The 19,403-nt window shown below is 32.0% G+C and overlaps 1 protein-coding gene across 1 annotated transcript; it reads right to left on the bottom strand.

Moving 5' to 3' along the window:
- Nucleotides 1–14,963: 14,963 nt before the first annotated feature.
- LOC139897032 (prohibitin-1, mitochondrial-like) lies at nucleotides 14,964–17,605 on the bottom strand. The gene is made up of 5 exons (XM_071879672.1): nucleotides 17,429–17,605; nucleotides 16,929–17,045; nucleotides 16,307–16,477; nucleotides 15,989–16,201; nucleotides 14,964–15,149 (listed from the first exon to the last, which is right to left on the bottom strand). The coding sequence occupies exons 1-5, from the start codon at nucleotides 17,603–17,605 to the stop codon at nucleotides 14,964–14,966; spliced, it is 864 nt and encodes a 287-aa protein (XP_071735773.1).
- Nucleotides 17,606–19,403: the final 1,798 nt, after the last annotated feature.

Genomic DNA, 19,403 nt, shown 5'->3' with positions numbered 1-19,403 from the left:
AAGGTTATTGTTGGTATGTAGTGCAGCCTGTACTGCGGCTATGTTTGAAGCTAGAAAAGTACGGAATTCCTCTTCATTCATATTCACGGTGTGTCGAGTAGTCGGTGCCATTTCCTTCAAAATAGTTAAATGGAACAAGTTAATCATACAGAATATTAAGAGTAGTTAATAGTATTTCGTAGCATAATATGAACTCATTTATAAAAGCTTTTTCTTCATATTAGCGTTTTATAAGTTTAAATTCGGGTAGTACCTACCCGTTAAGTTCATACTTAGTAGCTAATATACAATTCAACTACTACAATTCTATATGAAAAACTGATTGTAATAATATTTCGCGTTCAAACTTTTATACAATATTTTACAAACTTACAATACCGCTTATTTTACATAAAGCATGAAATATAGCACACAATAACTTTGATACAAGATAGTTGTGAAGACAATTCTAGCTAGTACACAAGTCGTTCGGCAAAGGCAATAAAGACACGTAATTCATACGTCCAGAAACAAGTCATGCATTCTGGTTTTACTAGGACTACTTCCCATCCTTGGTCTTGTGCAACATAACCGTTATGGCCGTTGATAAGACAGCGTGTTGTAACGTCATCAAAGGGACGAGGGTTACGTAATGTCCAACAGTCCCGTAATAATCTAAAAACCTCATTTCTTACCCCAATTACCGACTCCGTCACTTGTGGAAACGTTTTGTTTAATAGTTGTAGCCCGATGTTCTTGTTCTCACTTTGGTGAGAAGCGAACATTACTAATCCGTAAGCATAACATGCTTCTTTATGTTGCATGTTAGCCGCTTTTTCTAAATCACGAAGTCCAATATTCGGATATATTGAGTCAAAATAATTTCTTAACCCGTTGCGTAAAATAGCATTTGGGTTCCCCGCAATATATGCGTCAAAGTAAACACATCGTAACTTATGGGTTTCCCAATGTGATATCCCCCATCTTTCAAACGAAAGTCTCTTATAAACCAAGACATTCTTGGAACGTTCTTCGAATGTCTTACAAACTGATCTCGCCTTAAATAGTTGTGCCGAAGAATTCTGGCCGACTCTAGACAAGATTTCATCAATCATGTCTCCGGGTAGGTCTCTTAAAATATTGGGTTGTCTATCCATTTTGTGTTTTTAAACTGTAAAATAGACAAGAGTTAGATTCATAAAAAAAAATACTTATTAATACAAACAATTTTTACATATATCATAAAGCATAAGAACACTATATTACATATATTACACCACACGAATACAACTATCTTATTCCGACTCGCTCGTTTCTTCTTCTTCGGTTTTGGTTCGTTTTGCCAAGTTTCTAGGGATATATGATGTTCCCCTAATACGAGCCGTCGTTGTCCACATTGGTTTAGAAAAACCTGGTGGTTTAGAGGTTCCCGGGTCATTGTTACAACTTAAGGACTTCGGGGGTTGACGATACATATAAAGTTCATCGGGGTTGGAATTAGATTTCTCTATTTTTATGCCCTTTCCCTTATTATTTTCTTTTGCCTTTTTAAATTCAGTTGGGGTAATTTCTATAACATCATCGGAATTCTCGTCGGAATCCGATTCATCGGAGAATTGGTAATCTTCCCAATATTTTGCTTCCTTGGCGGAAACACCATTGACCATAATTAACTTTGGTCGGTTGGTTGAGGATTTTCTTTTACTTAACCGTTTTATTATTTCCCCCACCGGTTCTATTTCTTCATCCGGTTCCGATTCTTCTTCCGGTTCCGATTCTTCTTCCGGTTCCGACTCTTCTTCCGGTTCCTCTTCGGGAACTTGTGAATCAGTCCACAAATCATTCCAATTTACATTTGACTCTTCATTATTATTAGGTGAGTCAATGGGACTTGTTCTAGAGGTAGACATCTATCACATAATATCAAACACGTTAAGAGATTAATATATCACATAATATTCATATGTTAAAAAATATATAGTTTCCAACAAAAATGTTAAGCAATCATTTTTAAAGAAAACACGGTCGAAGTCCAGACTCACTAATGCATCCTAACAAACTCGATAAGACACACTAATGCAAATTTTCTGGTTCTTTAAGACCAACGCTCGGATACCAACTGAAATGTCCCGTTCTTATTGATTAAAAACGTTCCATATTAATTGATTTCGTTGCGAGGTTTTGACCTCTATATGAGACGTTTTTCAAAGACTGCATTCATTTTTAAAACAAACCTTAACCTTTATTTCATAGATAAAGGTTTTAAAAAGCTTTACGTAGATTATCAAATAATGATAATCTAAAATATTCTGTTTACACACGACCATTACATAATGGTTTACAATACAAATATGTTACAACAAAATAAGTTTCTTGAATGCAGTTTTTACACAATATCATACAAGCATGGACTCCAAATCTCGTCCTTATTTAAGTATGCGACAGCGGAAGCTCTTAATAATCACCTGAGAATAAACATGCTTAAAACGTCAACAAAAATGTTGGTGAGTTATAGGTTTAACCTATATATATATCAAATCATAATAATAGACCACAAGATTTCATATTTCAATACACATCCCATACATAGAGATAAAAATCATTCATATGGTGAACACCTGGTAACCGACAATAACAAGATGCATATATAAGAATATCCCCATCATTCCGGGACACCCTTCGGATATGATATAAATTTCGAAGTACTAAAGCATCCGGTACTTTGGATGGGGTTTGTTAGGCCCAATAGATCTATCTTTAGGATTCGCGTCAATTAGGGTGTCTGTTCCCTAATTCTTAGATTACCAGACTTAATAAAAAGGGGCATATTCGATTTCAATAATTCAACCATAGAATGTAGTTTCACGTACTTGTGTCTATTTTGTAAATCATTTATAAAACCTGCATGTATTCTCATCCCAAAAATATTAGATTTTAAAAGTGGGACTATAACTCACTTTCACAGATTTTTACTTCGTCGGGAAGTAAGACTTGGCCACTGTTGATTCACGAACCTATAACAATATATACATATATATTAAAGTATGTTCAAAATATATTTACAACACTTTTAATATATTTTGATGTTTTAAGTTTATTAAGTCAGCTGTCCTCGTTAGTAACCTATAACTAGTTGTCCACAGTTAGATGTACAGAAATAAATCGATAAATATTATCTTGAATCAATCCACGACCCAGTGTATACGTATCTCAGTATTGATCACAACTCAAACTATATATATTTTGGAATCAACCTCAACCCTGTATAGCTAACTCCAACATTCACATATAGAGTGTCTATGGTTGTTCCGAAATATATATAGATGTGTCGACATGATAGGTCGAAACATTGTATACGTGTCTATGGTATCTCAAGATTACATAATATACAATACAAGTTGATTAAGTTATGGTTGGAATAGATTTGTTACCAATTTTCACGTAGCTAAAATGAGAAAAATTATCCAATCTTGTTTTACCCATAACTTCTTCATTTTAAATCCGTTTTGAGTGAATCAAATTGCTATGGTTTCATATTGAACTCTATTTTATGAATCTAAACAGAAAAAGTATAGGTTTATAGTCGGAAAAATAAGTTACAAGTCGTTTTTGTAAAGGTAGTCATTTCAGTCGAAAGAACGACGTCTAGATGACCATTTTAGAAAACATACTTCCACTTTGAGTTTAACCATAATTTTTGGATATAGTTTCATGTTCATAATAAAAATCATTTTCTCAGAATAACAACTTTTAAATCAAAGTTTATCATAGTTTTTAATTAACTAACCCAAAACAGCCCGCGGTGTTACTACGACGGCGTAAATCCGGTTTTACGGTGTTTTTCGTGTTTCCAGGTTTTAAATCATTAAGTTAGCATATCATATAGATATAGAACATGTGTTTAGTTGATTTTAAAAGTCAAGTTAGAAGGATTAACTTTTGTTTGCGAACAAGTTTAGAATTAACTAAACTATGTTCTAGTGATTACAAGTTTAAACCTTCGAATAAGATAGCTTTATATGTATGAATCGAATGATGTTATGAACATCATTACTACCTTAATTTCCTTGGATAAACCTACTGGAAAAGAGAAAAATGGATCTAGCTTCAATGGATCCTTGGATGGCTCGAAGTTCTTGAAGCAGAATCATGACACGAAAACAAGTTCAAGTAAGATCATCACTTGAAATAAGATTGTTATAGTTATAGAAATTGAACCAAAGTTTGAATATGATTATTACCTTGTATTAGAATGATAACCTACTATAAGAAACAAAGATTTCTTGAGGTTGGATGATCACCTTACAAGATTGGAAGTGAGCTAGCAAACTTGAAAGTATTCTTGATTTTATGAAACTAGAACTTTTGGAATTTATGAAGAACACTTAGAACTTGAAGATAGAACTTGAGAGAGATCAATTAGATGAAGAAAATTGAAGAATGAAAGTGTTTGTAGGTGTTTTTGGTCGTTGGTGTATGGATTAGATATAAAGGATATGTAATTTTGTTTTCATGTAAATAAGTCATGAATGATTACTCATATTTTTGTAATTTTATGAGATATTTCATGCTAGTTGCCAAATGATGGTTCCCACATGTGTTAGGTGACTCACATGGGCTGCTAAGAGCTGATCATTGGAGTGTATATACCAATAGTACATACATCTAAAAGCTGTGTATTGTACGAGTACGAATACGGGTGCATACGAGTAGAATTGTTGATGAAACTGAACGAGGATGTAATTGTAAGCATTTTTGTTAAGTAGAAGTATTTTGATAAGTGTATTGAAGTCTTTCAAAAGTGTATAAATACATATTAAAACACTACATGTATATACATTTTAACTGAGTCGTTAAGTCATCGTTAGTCGTTACATGTAAGTGTGGTTTTGAAACCTTTAGGTTAACGATCTTGTTAAATGTTGTTAACCCAATGTTTATAATATCAAATGAGATTTTAAATTATTATATTATCATGATATTATCATGTATGAATATCTCTTAATATGATATATATACATTAAATGTCTTTACAACGATAATCGTTACATATATGTCTCGTTTAAAAATCATTAAGTTAGTAGTCTTGTTTTTACATATGTAGTTCATTGTTAATATACTTTATGATATGTTTTCTTATCATAGTATCATGTTAACTATATATATATCCATATATATGTCATCATATAGTTTTTACAAGTTTTAACGTTCGTGAATCACCGATCAACTTGGGTGGTCAATTGTCTATATGAAACATATTTCAATTAATCAAGTCTTAACAAGTTTGATTGCTTAACATGTTGGAAACATTTAATCATGTAAATATCAATCTCAATTAATATATATAAACATGGAAAAGTTCGGGTCACTACACATTCGAACTATCACAGTACATATTATAGAAGATTAAATGTTGTGTAATACTCTGAGTATAACAACAAACTTCCTTATCCAGACAGCTTTCTGAGCAGCTTCTCAGTCAATAATGTATTCTGCTTTTGTTGTAGATTGCTCAATAGTGCTCTGCCTAGAGCTCTTCCAATCAACTGTCTTGCCCATCATGACAAAGAAACAACGTGACTGGATCGAGAATCATCTTGATCAGTTTGGAAACTAGAATCAGTATAAAACTTAATACTTAACTCTTCTTCCAAACCACCGTAAACCAAGAACATATCATTAGTACTCTGCAAATACTAAAGAATATTCATAACAACAATCCAATGTACTTCACCTGGATTATGTTGACAATGACTCGTCAAACTCAAAACTAATGAAACATCGAGTATAGTACATATCATGGCATACATAATGGATCATATAGCCGAAGCATATGTGATACATTTCATTTGTCTCATCTCATCTGCTATGATAGGACTTTTGAGACTTTCTCACGGTTATGCCCTTTTGCATTGGCAAAGCTCCATGCTTGGAGTTTTGCATGCTAAATCTCTGCAAGATAATGTATGTACTTTGATTCAAACCAATAAGCCAATTGGATCTATTGTATAGATCCTCATTCCAATAATATAAGTAGCTTCATCAAGATCCTTTATGGAAATACATTCTCCAATCCAAGACTTGACATCTTGCAAGTTGGAATGTTATTTCTAATAAGTAATATGCCATCAACATATAAGTTCAAGAAGACTACTTTGCTCCCACTTGCTCTAATGTAAACTCATGGCTTATCTTGGTTTTGAGAAAAATTAAACACTTTGATTTTCTCATTAAACTTAAGATTCTAGCTCCTGGATGCTTGCTTTAATCCATAAATGGATTTTAGAAGCTTGCATACTTTATTAGGATGCTTAGGATTCATAAACCCTTCCGACTGAACCATATATACGTCCTCGCTTAGGTCGCCATTTAGGAAAGTGATTTTGACATCCATTAGCCATATTTTATTATCATGAAAAGTAAACATGGCAATAAGTATCCTAATTGTTTTAAGGCTCGTGACTGGTGAAAAACTTTCATCATAACCTTTTGTCACCAATCGAGCTTTAAAAGTGTTTACATTACCGTCCATATCAGTCTTCCTTTGAAGACCCATTTTTTTTTACCTCATTGTCTTACAATTGGGTAGAAGATTAATCAAGTCTCATACTTGATTATCCTTCATGGACTGCATATCTTTATTCATAGAATCTAGTCATTTTCAGATTCAGGATCTGATTAGGCCTCACGCAGCCACAGGGTTCATCATAATCCCTTAGTTGAGGTCTATCTAAATTAATCAGATAATTAAACCTCATAAGCTGATGAGTTCTATTAGATCTATAAAGTGCAGGTTTAACACTTTCTGGCTCACCGACAGTGCGCTCAGTTTCAACGTGTGGATTGCTAGTGCTTACTGAAGGTATGTTACTTTAAAGTACTTGAATTTCTTCAAGATCTACTTTACTCCCACTGACTTCTTGTAAGAGAAGATCTCTTTCCAGGAATTCAGTAGACCGAGCAGAAAACACGTTGTCTTCAGCTTGGTAGTAAAAGTAGTAACCCATTGTTTCCTTTATGTATCGTACAAAGTAACATTAGATAGTTCTGGGTTCTAATTTGTTTGAATTGTCATGTTTCACGTACGCTTTACAACCCCAGACTTTCAGATAAGACAACTTGTGATTCTTCCCATGCCATAACTCATATGGTGTCTTTTCTACCTTCATAGTTGGAATCACATTGAGTATGCCTGCAGCAGACTCTCATGCATATCCCTAAAAGACGGTAGTAGAGAAATCGGACTCATCATAAATCAAACTATATCAAGTAAAGTTTGATTCCTCTTACTCAGACACACCATCGTGTTGTGGTGTGTAAGGTAGAGTGAACTATGAGACAATCCCACAATTCTTTAGGTGGTCCAAAAAACTCTTGACTCATAAACTTACTTACTCCATCGGAGCGAAGTGCTTTAATGGTCTTTCCAAGCTGATTATCTACTTCATTTTGGAATACTTTTGAATGTTAAAATAGCTTTATGTTTATGTTTCAGCAAGTGAACATAATCATAGCTACTGTACTCATCAGTAAATGTAATGAAGTAAAATTAACTAAATCTATACATTGTTCTTAAAGGGCTACATACAACAGTATGTATTAGTCCTACAAGATCTTTAGCTCTTTTACCTAAATCGGAGAAAGAAGCATTTGTCATCTTTTCACATAAACATGACTCGCATACATCAAATGACTCAGAGTCAATTGATTTCAAAAGTCCATTAGATTGGAGTTTTGAAATGCATTGTTTGTTTATATGACCAATATGACAATGTCATAGATAGGTCTTATTCAAGTCTTGTTTGAAGACTTTGGCGATGTAGGTATACACAGAATTCTCATTTGAAATTACATTATGCATATCAATTTCAAAAATACCATCACGTGGATAGGTATTAAGATAAATATATTATCCTTAGAAATTGAAATACCTAAGTGTGTAAATGCAAGTTCAAAACTAGCATCTTTCAAACTATGTCGCTCGCAGTATTGAGAGCATAATGCTATTGTTCCAACAAAACAATAAGACCACTTAGAAAAGTAAGTGCAGAGGTACCAATAGCTTTAACAAAAGCTTGATCCCCCTTGCCTACTTGCAAATCCAGTGTGTCTTTCTTCAGTCTATTACTTCTTCTCATTCCCTTCATATTGTTACAGGTGTGAAGGCCACAACCAGTTAACAAAGATATATGAATCACTAGAAGAAGTATATAACTATATATGGAATATACCTAATTTTCTAGTCTCACTAGCGTTGCCTTTTCTCAGCTCAGATTGAAAGATAGGACAACTTCCTTCTCCAATTGCCAACCTTTCCACAATGGAAACATTCGGCGTCTTTTATTGGGCTTTCCTTCTTGGAAGGTGGAGTAATTTTCCTAGCAAATGATTTGTCATTTTCATTCTACAAAGTATTCGGCTTATTCTTTTTCACCCTTCAATCCTATTTCTTCCTGATCATCGAACAACATTCGATAATCATTTTGCTGAGCAGCAACAACTGCCACAACAGGAAGAAAGGATATGGGATCTAAACTTTATTCAACTTCCAATTATGCATGAGAACAATTCTCAGGTTGCAGTTCCAGTCTAGGAAGTTTGAACATTGAGTTTATCCTTCTCCAACAAAGAAGGAAGTGTGTTTTGGTTTACGTTTTGATTATTTGACATCTACAATAGATATAAGATTCAATTTAGTATTTTCGATATTGAGCTTTAATAAATTAACTACCCAAGTTTTTATAATATTTTTAAAAAATAATTAATTTGCGAAAGCCTAAGATCCACATAGAGGTTCCATAGCCACATCTGTTGATCAGCTAGCAGTTATGGAGTCTATTGGTAGGTAGTGGGTACCAATTGCATTACAAGTACAACTCTTAGATCTTTATGGGACCTAGAGATATTTGTAGTCCAACAAACCACTATTATCTAATGGCATGTTTGTCCCATCATTGCCTCGAACTCAGGTCTCATCGTGAATACGATTAAGTCGTTCAATTTGGAAACAGTGGAAATTCACGCTAGTCTCACTAGAATGAAAAATCCACCTCGTGGCTATAATTCAACCTAGTCTCACTAGATCAGAAAAATAACGAGGAGTGTTTGCAAGCTCATTGGATGGCATGACTTAAATTTGACGGGTATTTTGAAAAAAGTTTGTGTCAACGAATAATGCATGCACACAGGATTCGCTACACTATTAGTTAAAAACATTTTAACCAATTGTATATGTCGATTATGTTTGTGATCTAATTTGTTATTTAATTTATAGGATATAAAAATAACAAATACACAAACGGGTATCGTTTTAAAACAGTTTTAAAAGATGTCGTCCATATATATTATTTGACTTTCAAAATCATTTAACATTAAACTCGTTAGAGTTTAACTTATTTTAAAATCATCAATTTTAATCTTTGAAACTCGTTACCGGTTTTATTTAATGTTTTCATCAAAAACATTTAGCATATATTATAATCAATAATTAAATATAAATGCGTAAAATAAAACACAACTATATCATGCATCACACACACATAGCCTAGCCCAAAAATCTTATGCTTGATCTCATGAACCGACATGAGATCAAGAGGTCAAACTAAAGGTAATATCGTAGCTCCAACTTAATTCAAGAATCAAGTGAAAACTTGACAAACGCCATCGTTGTCAACTTGACCTGTTCGCCATCTTCTAAGTCAAACTCCATGTTGCATCTTTATCTTTAATTTTCATCTTATTACATTTATTTAAAATTAAAAAATAAAAATAATCTAATACTTTTACAATTTAGAATAAACTTAAATACAATACTATGAAAATGAAAAATAAATATAATACAACTTTGGCTTCAAAATGGCATTTCTTATAAAAAAATAAAAAATAAATAATCAACATGACATAATATTGCCGTAATCAACAATCACAACAATCACATATAATCAAACACATAGGTCGGGACATTACGGGCTATGTATGCAATCACAATTTTAATAACTACATTATTAAAACCTATATATGGCTTGTCCATGATTATAATGCATGTGTATAACCATGGAATATAACAATCAACAATTATAATAAATATTCAAGCCATAAGAATTAAATCTACCATTTAAAATAGTGATATTCTTTCAATCATATTTGTGCGTCATAAGGTTAAGTCTAAATCAACCGTGTTGACTTTAAAAACCAAAAAGGTTTTGACTTTTACCAATTCACCACAAAGCTAAATCTAACGAAAATCACGCGACAATTAAGATGGTGTAAAAGCGGCTCTGATACCACTGTTGGAAAATCGTGTGTACTTTTAAATCAGATTAACGCAGCGGATAGTTAAAATAATAGTCAATTATTATTTTATAAACCATTTACAAAATTAAATATTCATATATTTAAATTTAATAAAACATGCACATGATTAACGATCCCAAAGATCTAGTTACACCACTAATAATTGTCAAAATATGTAATTCACAAAGTGAGTAAACGATGTACCTTTCTTGAAGAAACTGATTGAAGGAGAGAAACCTACGATCAAAAATATGACCGTCTCTTAGGATAGTCCACACTACACTTCAAACAACCGTCAATGGATGCTAGTCCAGACTCAAGTAACGTATTAATATAATCGAATTATATTAATACAACCAATAATACTCCTTGTTCCTTTTGAATATATATTACTCCGTATATGGTTTTTAATTTGCAAAAAGGGAATCAAAGCAATTGAGATTGCTTTGTGTTTTTGTCTGTCAAAAACTAAGAAACAAATTGGGTTTTTCTTTTTCTCATCTTCTTAACTCCAAGTATAATGACCAATATATATATTAGATGAGACATTCAACTATTGTACTTGTGAACAAATTATGGACTTGTGATTTTAATTAATCTTTTAATTAAAATCAATTCATATCAATCAATTATCACCAAAAGATACGGAGGATCCCCAAGTTGATTTAATCTTTTAATGATACGGAGTTATTCTATATTAAAAGTCGTATTTCTCAAATACTTTAGAGGTATGTTATATAACTTATAATTAATAATTTCTATCATGTCATTTTCATGTGAATAGCAAATTAATTAATTTCGTTTCATTTACTATTCATATGAATAGTAAATGAATTAATTTCGATTTACTATTTTGTTTACTTGAGTAATATATATACATCATATATATATATATTTTATTTGACGTCCCGGTGTATATGTGTGTGACCCCGAAGGCTCAAATGAAGTTGACCATATAGTTATATGTTATACCTTGCACATTAATCCTACACTATTATTCAAAGAAATCAAGAACTGAAAAAGATTGCTGAAAATGTCCCATTTTAACCCGTTACCGACCAAATGGGTGGACATAAGAAAAATACATGAAAATAACTGTACCAGTATACTTCTACTTGCGCGAGCTATGTTATGGTGATACACAAGTCCATACGGATTCTAGTAATGGGACGTCTGTTCCATTGTTTCCCGCGAACAATGTTTTTGAAGCTTGATGAATGAGTGATGTAAACTCGAAGCTTTAACTGGTGGTGGTGATGACAGTAGTTGTAATTTTTGGAAATTTTGACTGAAGCTTATTGTTACACTGAATTGTTGCTAATATATCAATCATATTAGTGTGCAAGTACAATTTTAGTTCTTGAAAACTCTGCATATTCAATAGGCTTATCAGCACATTGGCAGTGTTGATAAGGTATTCTATTCGTTGCTTCTTCGTATCTAGTGAAACGCTACTGCAATATGTAAAATGAACTGAATATGTAAACTGAATAAAATGGTTTAATTAAAAAAACATAGATACCATACCATTGACTCCAAGGGTCACACATAACATAAAGTTGTCATTTTCTCATACATGTTCATGTTCAAGAACAAGACTTAAGCATGCAAGTCCCAATAATTTATCTGGTCTTACAGTAATAAACAGGTAACAACCTATAATCCATGAAACTATATAATTAAATATAACTTATTTCAAATAGGAAACAAAACAGAGGTTTAACTCCATTCTAGTTCAACTCTTCATTTTTTATGCTTCCAGATGCTTTCACCTGAAATGCATTCAGATTTGTGGTTAGCTCAAAAAATTAACACAAATATTTGAACAAGACAACTGCAGATTGGGGAAAGTTTGTTTACAACAGAAAAACCTTATGAAATTGATGTTTAACATATAAAGAAGAGGGGGCGGAACTTGAACCCGACTACAGATGGGCCAGTTGCCCAAATCAAATAAAATTTTCATTGATAGGGGGGTAAACACTAATAAAAACCTTCATTTTCAATAGAAAATTTTAGTGTGATTTTTTTTTTTTTTTTTTTGAAAACCGGATGGGGCGGGTGCCCCTACCTGTCTCTACTATACTCCGCCACTGTATATATACATATACTAACATTATAATACTTAGGTCGATTCTCAGAACTCCGGCCGTCCAATGCATGTCCGGGAAACAAGGCCTACATATATAACACCAAGGACATAATTAGTTACATATCACCCAATATATAGAGATGTACAGAATATTGATTACAAAATAACAAGAATAATAATAATAAGTGATGAATATAAGAAAAGTGAAAATATGGAAACCATGTGTCATGAGTTGTATAGATTAAACATGTTTTTAGAAACCTTACATCAACATTTTTCTGCACAGCCTTGTCCCTCTTCTGCATGTTTCTGGGTAACTTTCTTCCAGTCATGAGGAAATAGTCTTCTTCAATCTCCTCTCTGGTGAGCGAGATAGACAGTTTTGGCTTCGAGTACTTGCTCTCTGCACTGTTTTCGGAAGGGTCAGCTGCTGCTTCTTTGGCTACTTTAGGCTTCACATCTAGCAGGGTATTTTTCTCACTGGTTATGGTTGATTTGGAGCTATTTTCGTGCATGGGCTGAGGTCGATTGGATGCTGGTGCTGGCAATGGTGGAGCCCACATGAGCCGTGGATTTCTTTTCTTGTTTGAGCTTGAAGAACTCATCTTGTTTGTTTAATGTGTAGTAATGTAAAACAAAAAAACTTGAATTCTTAGCAAAAGTTTTAATTATTTATAAGGTTACAAAATTTGAACTCAATATTAATTTTCATATCATGATGAATGTGAACTACTACATAAGTCTCAATGGCATCGATCTTCACATATAATGACACGCCAAGTACGATCATGTGAACAATCCTAATTGGAAAATAGACTAATATATCATGGCTTTACTCGCAATATCTTTTAGAAAAGCACGGAGTCATAGCATGTAAATCATGTTAGATTTCCAATTGTAACCGTTACAATTCATAAATACACACACTCATTGCTAAAAGAGAAATATTTAGGCGTAAACTTTACTATATTTCGTATAAACTCCTCACATGTTACAACCCTCGCACCAGTGGCGGAACATAGAGCAACCCAAAGGGGGTATCCGCCCCCCCTGGATTTAACGGGAAAAAAAATTTTACACTAAATTTTTTTTTTTTTTTTACCAAAAAATAAGTTTTTTTTTTTTTTAGTGTTCGCCCCTGCTGACAGTGAAAAATTTATTAAAATTTTAGACTCGCCCCCTCTGTAGTCGGGTTCAAGTTCCGCCGCTGCCTCGCACCCCTCACGATATACATGTACCATAGGCGTGAACACTTCTCGTTTATTAGATTACCAATTCACTATCAAAGAAATTGTCATATGTTTCAACCATGGCCCTCACGCCTCATGACATAATGCTTCATTTACTTGCTACTTTAAGCTAAAGTCATGGCCTTTTTCTATGTATGTAAAATATCTAATGTTCAACTCTTGTAGGTTATAGGTTCAAATGAATTGCAATGGATGAGACTGCAATTAAGGTTATTACATTAAGGGTTGATATCATCTTTTGTGAAGAGTACACGATATTGAAGAAGCTCTCAACGGTCTTTTGTACACTTTCAGGAATCAGGACTGCTGCCAGTCCAATATTTCCATATGCAAATTAAAGATGCTCTTTGAATCATATGCAACTGCTAACTACTAGTTAAGACAATGCATGACTACTATCTCAATTGAGTTGTAGTGGGCTCCGATGCTAGTGGAATCTAACGGTGATGATAGAATATTTGGAATAGAAGCCATACAAAAACATGCTATACATTGGGTTAATGAAGATATACTCGTGTTAAATTAATTCCTATCGATGGTGGAGATCACTCGTAGTGGATGTCTTGTAAGTTCAAGATAGAACAAGTTTTAGAAATTAGATGTTTGCTTAAATACTTATAAATGTATCTAAAATTTCATACATTTCTTTTTCTTTATCTTCTTGTATTAATAGTGATGGATCTTTGTTGGATGATCCTAATCAAGTGTATGAAGAACTTGATAGCTCTCAAAACATGGTCCAAATGTGTACCCACCCATATTGACCCTTTGAAAACCAAGTGTTTATGTGGGAGTTACAGCTACTCGTTCTAGGTACAACTTAAACATCTAAACATAATTTTCAAAGTTTTCTCTTTTATTATTATCTCACAGAAAGAATATAAAAAATCCTTAGGTTTACAGGAGTGAAGACTTGGGAGACATGACGAATGAAAACTGTTACAGAGAGACAGAGCCAGTGATGGGTGACAGATTCAGGGAAAGTTCAACAGATTGAAAAATCGAAGTCATCTTTTAGCATACTGAGACAGAGACAGTGATGGCCATGACGCCGTTGATTCAAAAAGTAAACAGCATCAAAATGGAAAATAAAATCACCACCTGATAAATGGGTCATTCTATTAAACAAAAATAGTCGACGATCAAATGTAATATCAATGCAAAGCTAAAATAAGGTTTCCAATCAAGTGTATCAAACATGAGTAACCGTCCAATGAATGAACCAACTAGTCTTTTAAGTGAATCGACTACGGCCATGAGAGTTATTTATCAGGTTACAAAATAGCAACGTACACACTTAGGTGATAAACGAGCATAACTTTTCCAGCCCAAAGTCTAAAGTTTCTCTTTTATTTACTATCTAGATTCATTTCTTGAAGGTTTAGCAACAGATTGTCTGCATTCAACATGACTTTGTTGGTTGAAGCAGCTATTATTGACGCAATCTCTCTTGAAGCTTCAATCTTTCTAAGAGTAATAAAAGCCGGATTGTTTGCAATAGCTTGACCTATCAACTGGGCACTTTTTGCTTCTCCCTATTTTGTACAGTAACAATAACATGCTCAAGTCAGTAAATATTGTAACTAAAACTTTTAAAACCTCTATATTGACAATGGGTAATATAAATATACACTAGATCCCAGTAAAAATTGTAACTTTTTTACTTTGTTCTAGTTTAATATAAGCTATAATGGCCACTAATCAAGAACTTTTGTGAATGCTCAATTAATAATAGAAAAGAACATGACCCAATTTCAATAAAAAAATCCTCTTTGAGGAGATGCTGCAAAAAGAATTGGACAGTGGTAGGAGGTTTGGCGTTACAGTTAAATTTCATGGGACAATGTGCAGGTAGTAATTTTGACCCATTTACTATTTGGGTGGTGTTTTAACGCAAAAGAGTCTAATGAAAAAATAGCCAGAAGAGGACGGGCCTAAGGCCTATTTACAAAGCATACATTTTCTTTTTTTTTTTTTTTTTTTTAGAGGTATTAAAATGGGCGGTTTGGGTAACAGAGTTCTTTCAGTGTGGGTGGAAACAGCTCTCAGGTTGAGGTTAACCTTCAACATCTTTTTGTCCATTTCTATATTCTTTAACTTAATAGAAATGACAAGCAATGCACTATGACTGCGAGACCTAAAGATTAACAAAACAATCTAGATCTTTGAAACAATGTTAATAAGTTGTATGCATTATAAATAGAGTCTGAGCGCTTTTTACCCATTCGACCATTCCCTTTCTAGATGAAAGATAGCCCAAATTAACTCGTTAAAATACATTTTTGTTTTCAACTTTTAAACAACGCAGGACCTTTTATATACTATTGATTTATATTTATATTTAAAGATTTAATATTGAATGAAAAAATGTCACCTGAGCTCTAATAATTGCACTTTTCTTGTCTTGTTCAGCCTTTTCAACTACAAACTTGGCCCTCTCAGCTTCTTGTGCAGCCACTTGCTTTGCTTCAATAGCCTCAGTAAACTCCCGTCCAAAAGTCAAACTCGTAATTGACACATCATCCAACGCCATGTTGAAATTGGTCGCCCTCTCTGTTAGTATTTTTCTTATTTCCCTACTTACAGCCTATCCAAGATTTATTAATAAGAAGAATATTTATTGTTTAAGTAAAAAAGTACATAATATAGTCTCGTTTAGCAACAAAATCAAGTAAAAGAACTAGTTAAATACCTCTCTTTGGGTAATAAGCTGGCTAGCATTGTATTGAGCAACTACAGATTTCAACGTCTCGTGTATAATCGAAGGCAAAACTCTCTCGTTGTAGTTTTCACCAAGAGTTCGATAAACAGCAGGCAGTTCATCTGCAACCGGACGAGTAAGCACTCGAAGGCCAATTTTCACCTGAACCACCAAATTCGAGGTCATGAATAGAGCAATGGACCAGTATTTATTTCAACGGTTATAAAAGATTATAAAAGGGCGGGTAAAATGTTTTTGTCCCTAATCAATTTTTTCTCTGAATAATCAAATTTGATTAGAAAGACTACATTTAATCAGTATTGATTACATTAAATTCAATGAATTGGAACGTCATGAACATTATAATACACTATAGACAACTTTCACCCATTTTACCCATTTCCTTTTAGGCTATTATTACATAAGGCCCCTTTGAACTGTAACATATCAAGCGATCATAACACATATCAACCCATTGTTCATAAGTAAACAGATCCATCATTTCAACATTAGATAAAAATGTCAACAATTGACAATTCTTGTAGCATACAGTGATTCGGTGTGTGTGTGTGTGTGTGTGTGTGTGTGTAGAGAGAAAGTGACAGAGTAACACCATTTGTAGATCACGGCTGCCAGAAGTACTTTCGACCAAATGGGGTCGTGCACGAACATCATAGATAATTGGTCGTTCGAACCACGGGATCATCATGTGCGTCCCCTCAGGATAAACCTATTAATCAAACAGGTAAACGATTTCAGCACAATACAGATAAAAATAGCATATAAAACTAAAGTACATATCAAAATTCAAATAAAAAAACAACATAATTCATCACATACAAAGAAGTAATTATTTCTCTTATTTATATAAAAACAACTATAACATCCATAGAAAAAAGATGAGCCACAAATTAACAATTCAAACATACAAAATTTAATAACTAAAACATCAAATCATTACTTTGGTCCCATAAATATCAACTTAACACAAGTTCAACTCAAATATCAAATCTGTTTAACTACGAATCGAAACCACTTATGAACATTAGGTTGCTATCAAAATACAAAATCATATATAAAAAGACAGATAAACAAAAATCACGAAGAATTAACCTTATCTTTAACTCCGACTAAGCGATTAAAAACGATAGCACGATGTCCTCCTTCAACATTATAGAGACTATTACCAGCTGCATACAAGCCAATACCAATAACAGCACCTAATTTTATTAATGCTGAAGCTACACCACCAGTAGGCGTCTTAGGTATGTTTGCTTTGTTGAAACTCATCCTTTTTCCCTATATATTCAAATCAAAATCGAATAATTACAAATCATTACTAATTCTAGGGTTTCCAATACATAAGCTTAAGTAATAGCAATATTATTCACAAAACTGTTGGAATTATACAAAAAAAAAAAAAAAAACAAAAACGTAATAAGTAGAATTATATGCAAATTCACAAAAAAACTGTTGAATTATATTAACGAACGGGTACCTGTAATGAAAAGTGGAATAAGTGAAGTGAAGGTGAAAGAGGATTTAAGACTTTAAGGGTTTTGATTCCTGCAAATTGAAATTAGTTTGTTTGTTCAACAAGTTTTAATTAATTTTATATTTATAATAATTATAAGTATAATAATATTAATATTCCGTGCAAGAAAAATGGATAAACCCTAAACCCTTGTGCAAGAAAAGAAGAAAAATGGAAATGGAAAGAACTCTCCTTTTAAAAGGCGGGAAAATGAAAAAGATTTCTTTTGTTTTAATTTATTTGAGACAATAAATAACTTTTCAAAAGGCTTAAAGGATTTAATGAAGTAATATTATACTTTTTGTTGATATTTTACCAAATCTCACTAAATGCGTGGAGACTTAAGGAGCATTTGAGGTTAATGTGTTCCATTACATTTTTATAAAAGAGAAAATTATGCCGTTGGTATATGCGATTTGTTCACATTTACATCATAACATCTAAACTTTTTTTTTTGTATAGACCTCAGTTTTGCTTAGCTATCGTGGTTGACACTCGAATCTAACTGCCGTCAAAGTTTACCGATTAACTCCTTACATTATAAAGTCTTAAAAAGCACAAGAACTACTAGTGTAATCATGGTTGCAAAAATCGGAAAATGTGACGACCCGAAAATTTCCGATCAAATTTAAACTTAATCTTTATATGATTTCGACACGATAAGCAAAGTCTGTAATGTTGAGTCTCCAAATTTTGAAACTGTTTCATGAAATCATTTACCTTTGGATTGTGCCCGACGGTTCACGAACAATGGTATGTAATATATATATATATATATATATATATATATATATATATATATATATATATATATATATATATATATATATATATATAATAATTTGAAATTATAAAATAAACATTAGAAATAAATATGTAGAATAGAATACAAAATAATTAAGCGTAAATTTAAAATAAATCTATATATTTATATAAACATATGTGATTTTGATGATGAATTATTATTATATGTATATTGTAATATATATATAAAATTTATAAATATTAAATATTCAAATAAGTTACTATATAATAAAAGTATTACTTAATTAATAATATGTAATATTAATATATTAAATGTAATTACAAGTTAAAATATAGTTGTTATAATACTATTACCTTTGTTATTATTATTAACATAAATATTAACATTAGTATCAGTATTAATTATATTATGATATAAATATGAAATTTGATATGTATAAATTATTATATTATTATTATTAATATTACTATCATTAATAATATTGATATTAATAAAATTAGTAATATTATTGTATTATTAATAATAATATTATTACCATTGGTATTATTTATTATTAAACTTATTAAAGTTATCATTTTTTTATTCATTAATATTATTTACTATTATTATTAATATGATTATTTTGATTAATAATATTATTACTAGTGCTATTATTATTATTATTATTATTATTATTATTAATGTTTTGATTATTTATAATATTATTAACTATACTATTATTAATGCATTTATTATTAATATTAAATATAAATTATATATATATATATATATATATATATATATATATA

The sequence above is a fragment of the Rutidosis leptorrhynchoides genome, chromosome 3 (genome assembly GCF_046630445.1).
Source record: "Rutidosis leptorrhynchoides isolate AG116_Rl617_1_P2 chromosome 3, CSIRO_AGI_Rlap_v1, whole genome shotgun sequence".
Classification (NCBI taxonomy): Eukaryota; Viridiplantae; Streptophyta; class Magnoliopsida; order Asterales; family Asteraceae; genus Rutidosis; species Rutidosis leptorrhynchoides.
This window is presented reverse-complemented; position numbering and strand designations above follow the sequence as displayed.

What these genes read in the sequence shown, in the direction of transcription:
- LOC139897032 (XM_071879672.1), bottom strand. Translation starts at nt 17,605, where the DNA reads ATGAGTTTCAACAAAGCAAACATACCTAAGACGCCTACTGGTGGTGTA. An exon ending in TAGTCGGAGTTAAAGATAAG is followed by an intron (nt 17,046 to 17,428) that starts GTTAATTCTTCG and finishes TTTGATTAATAG; the next exon opens with GTTTATCCTGAGGGGACGCA. An exon ending in GCAGCCGTGATCTACAAATG is followed by an intron (nt 16,478 to 16,928) that starts GTGTTACTCTGT and finishes TTGGTGGTTCAG; the next exon opens with GTGAAAATTGGCCTTCGAGT.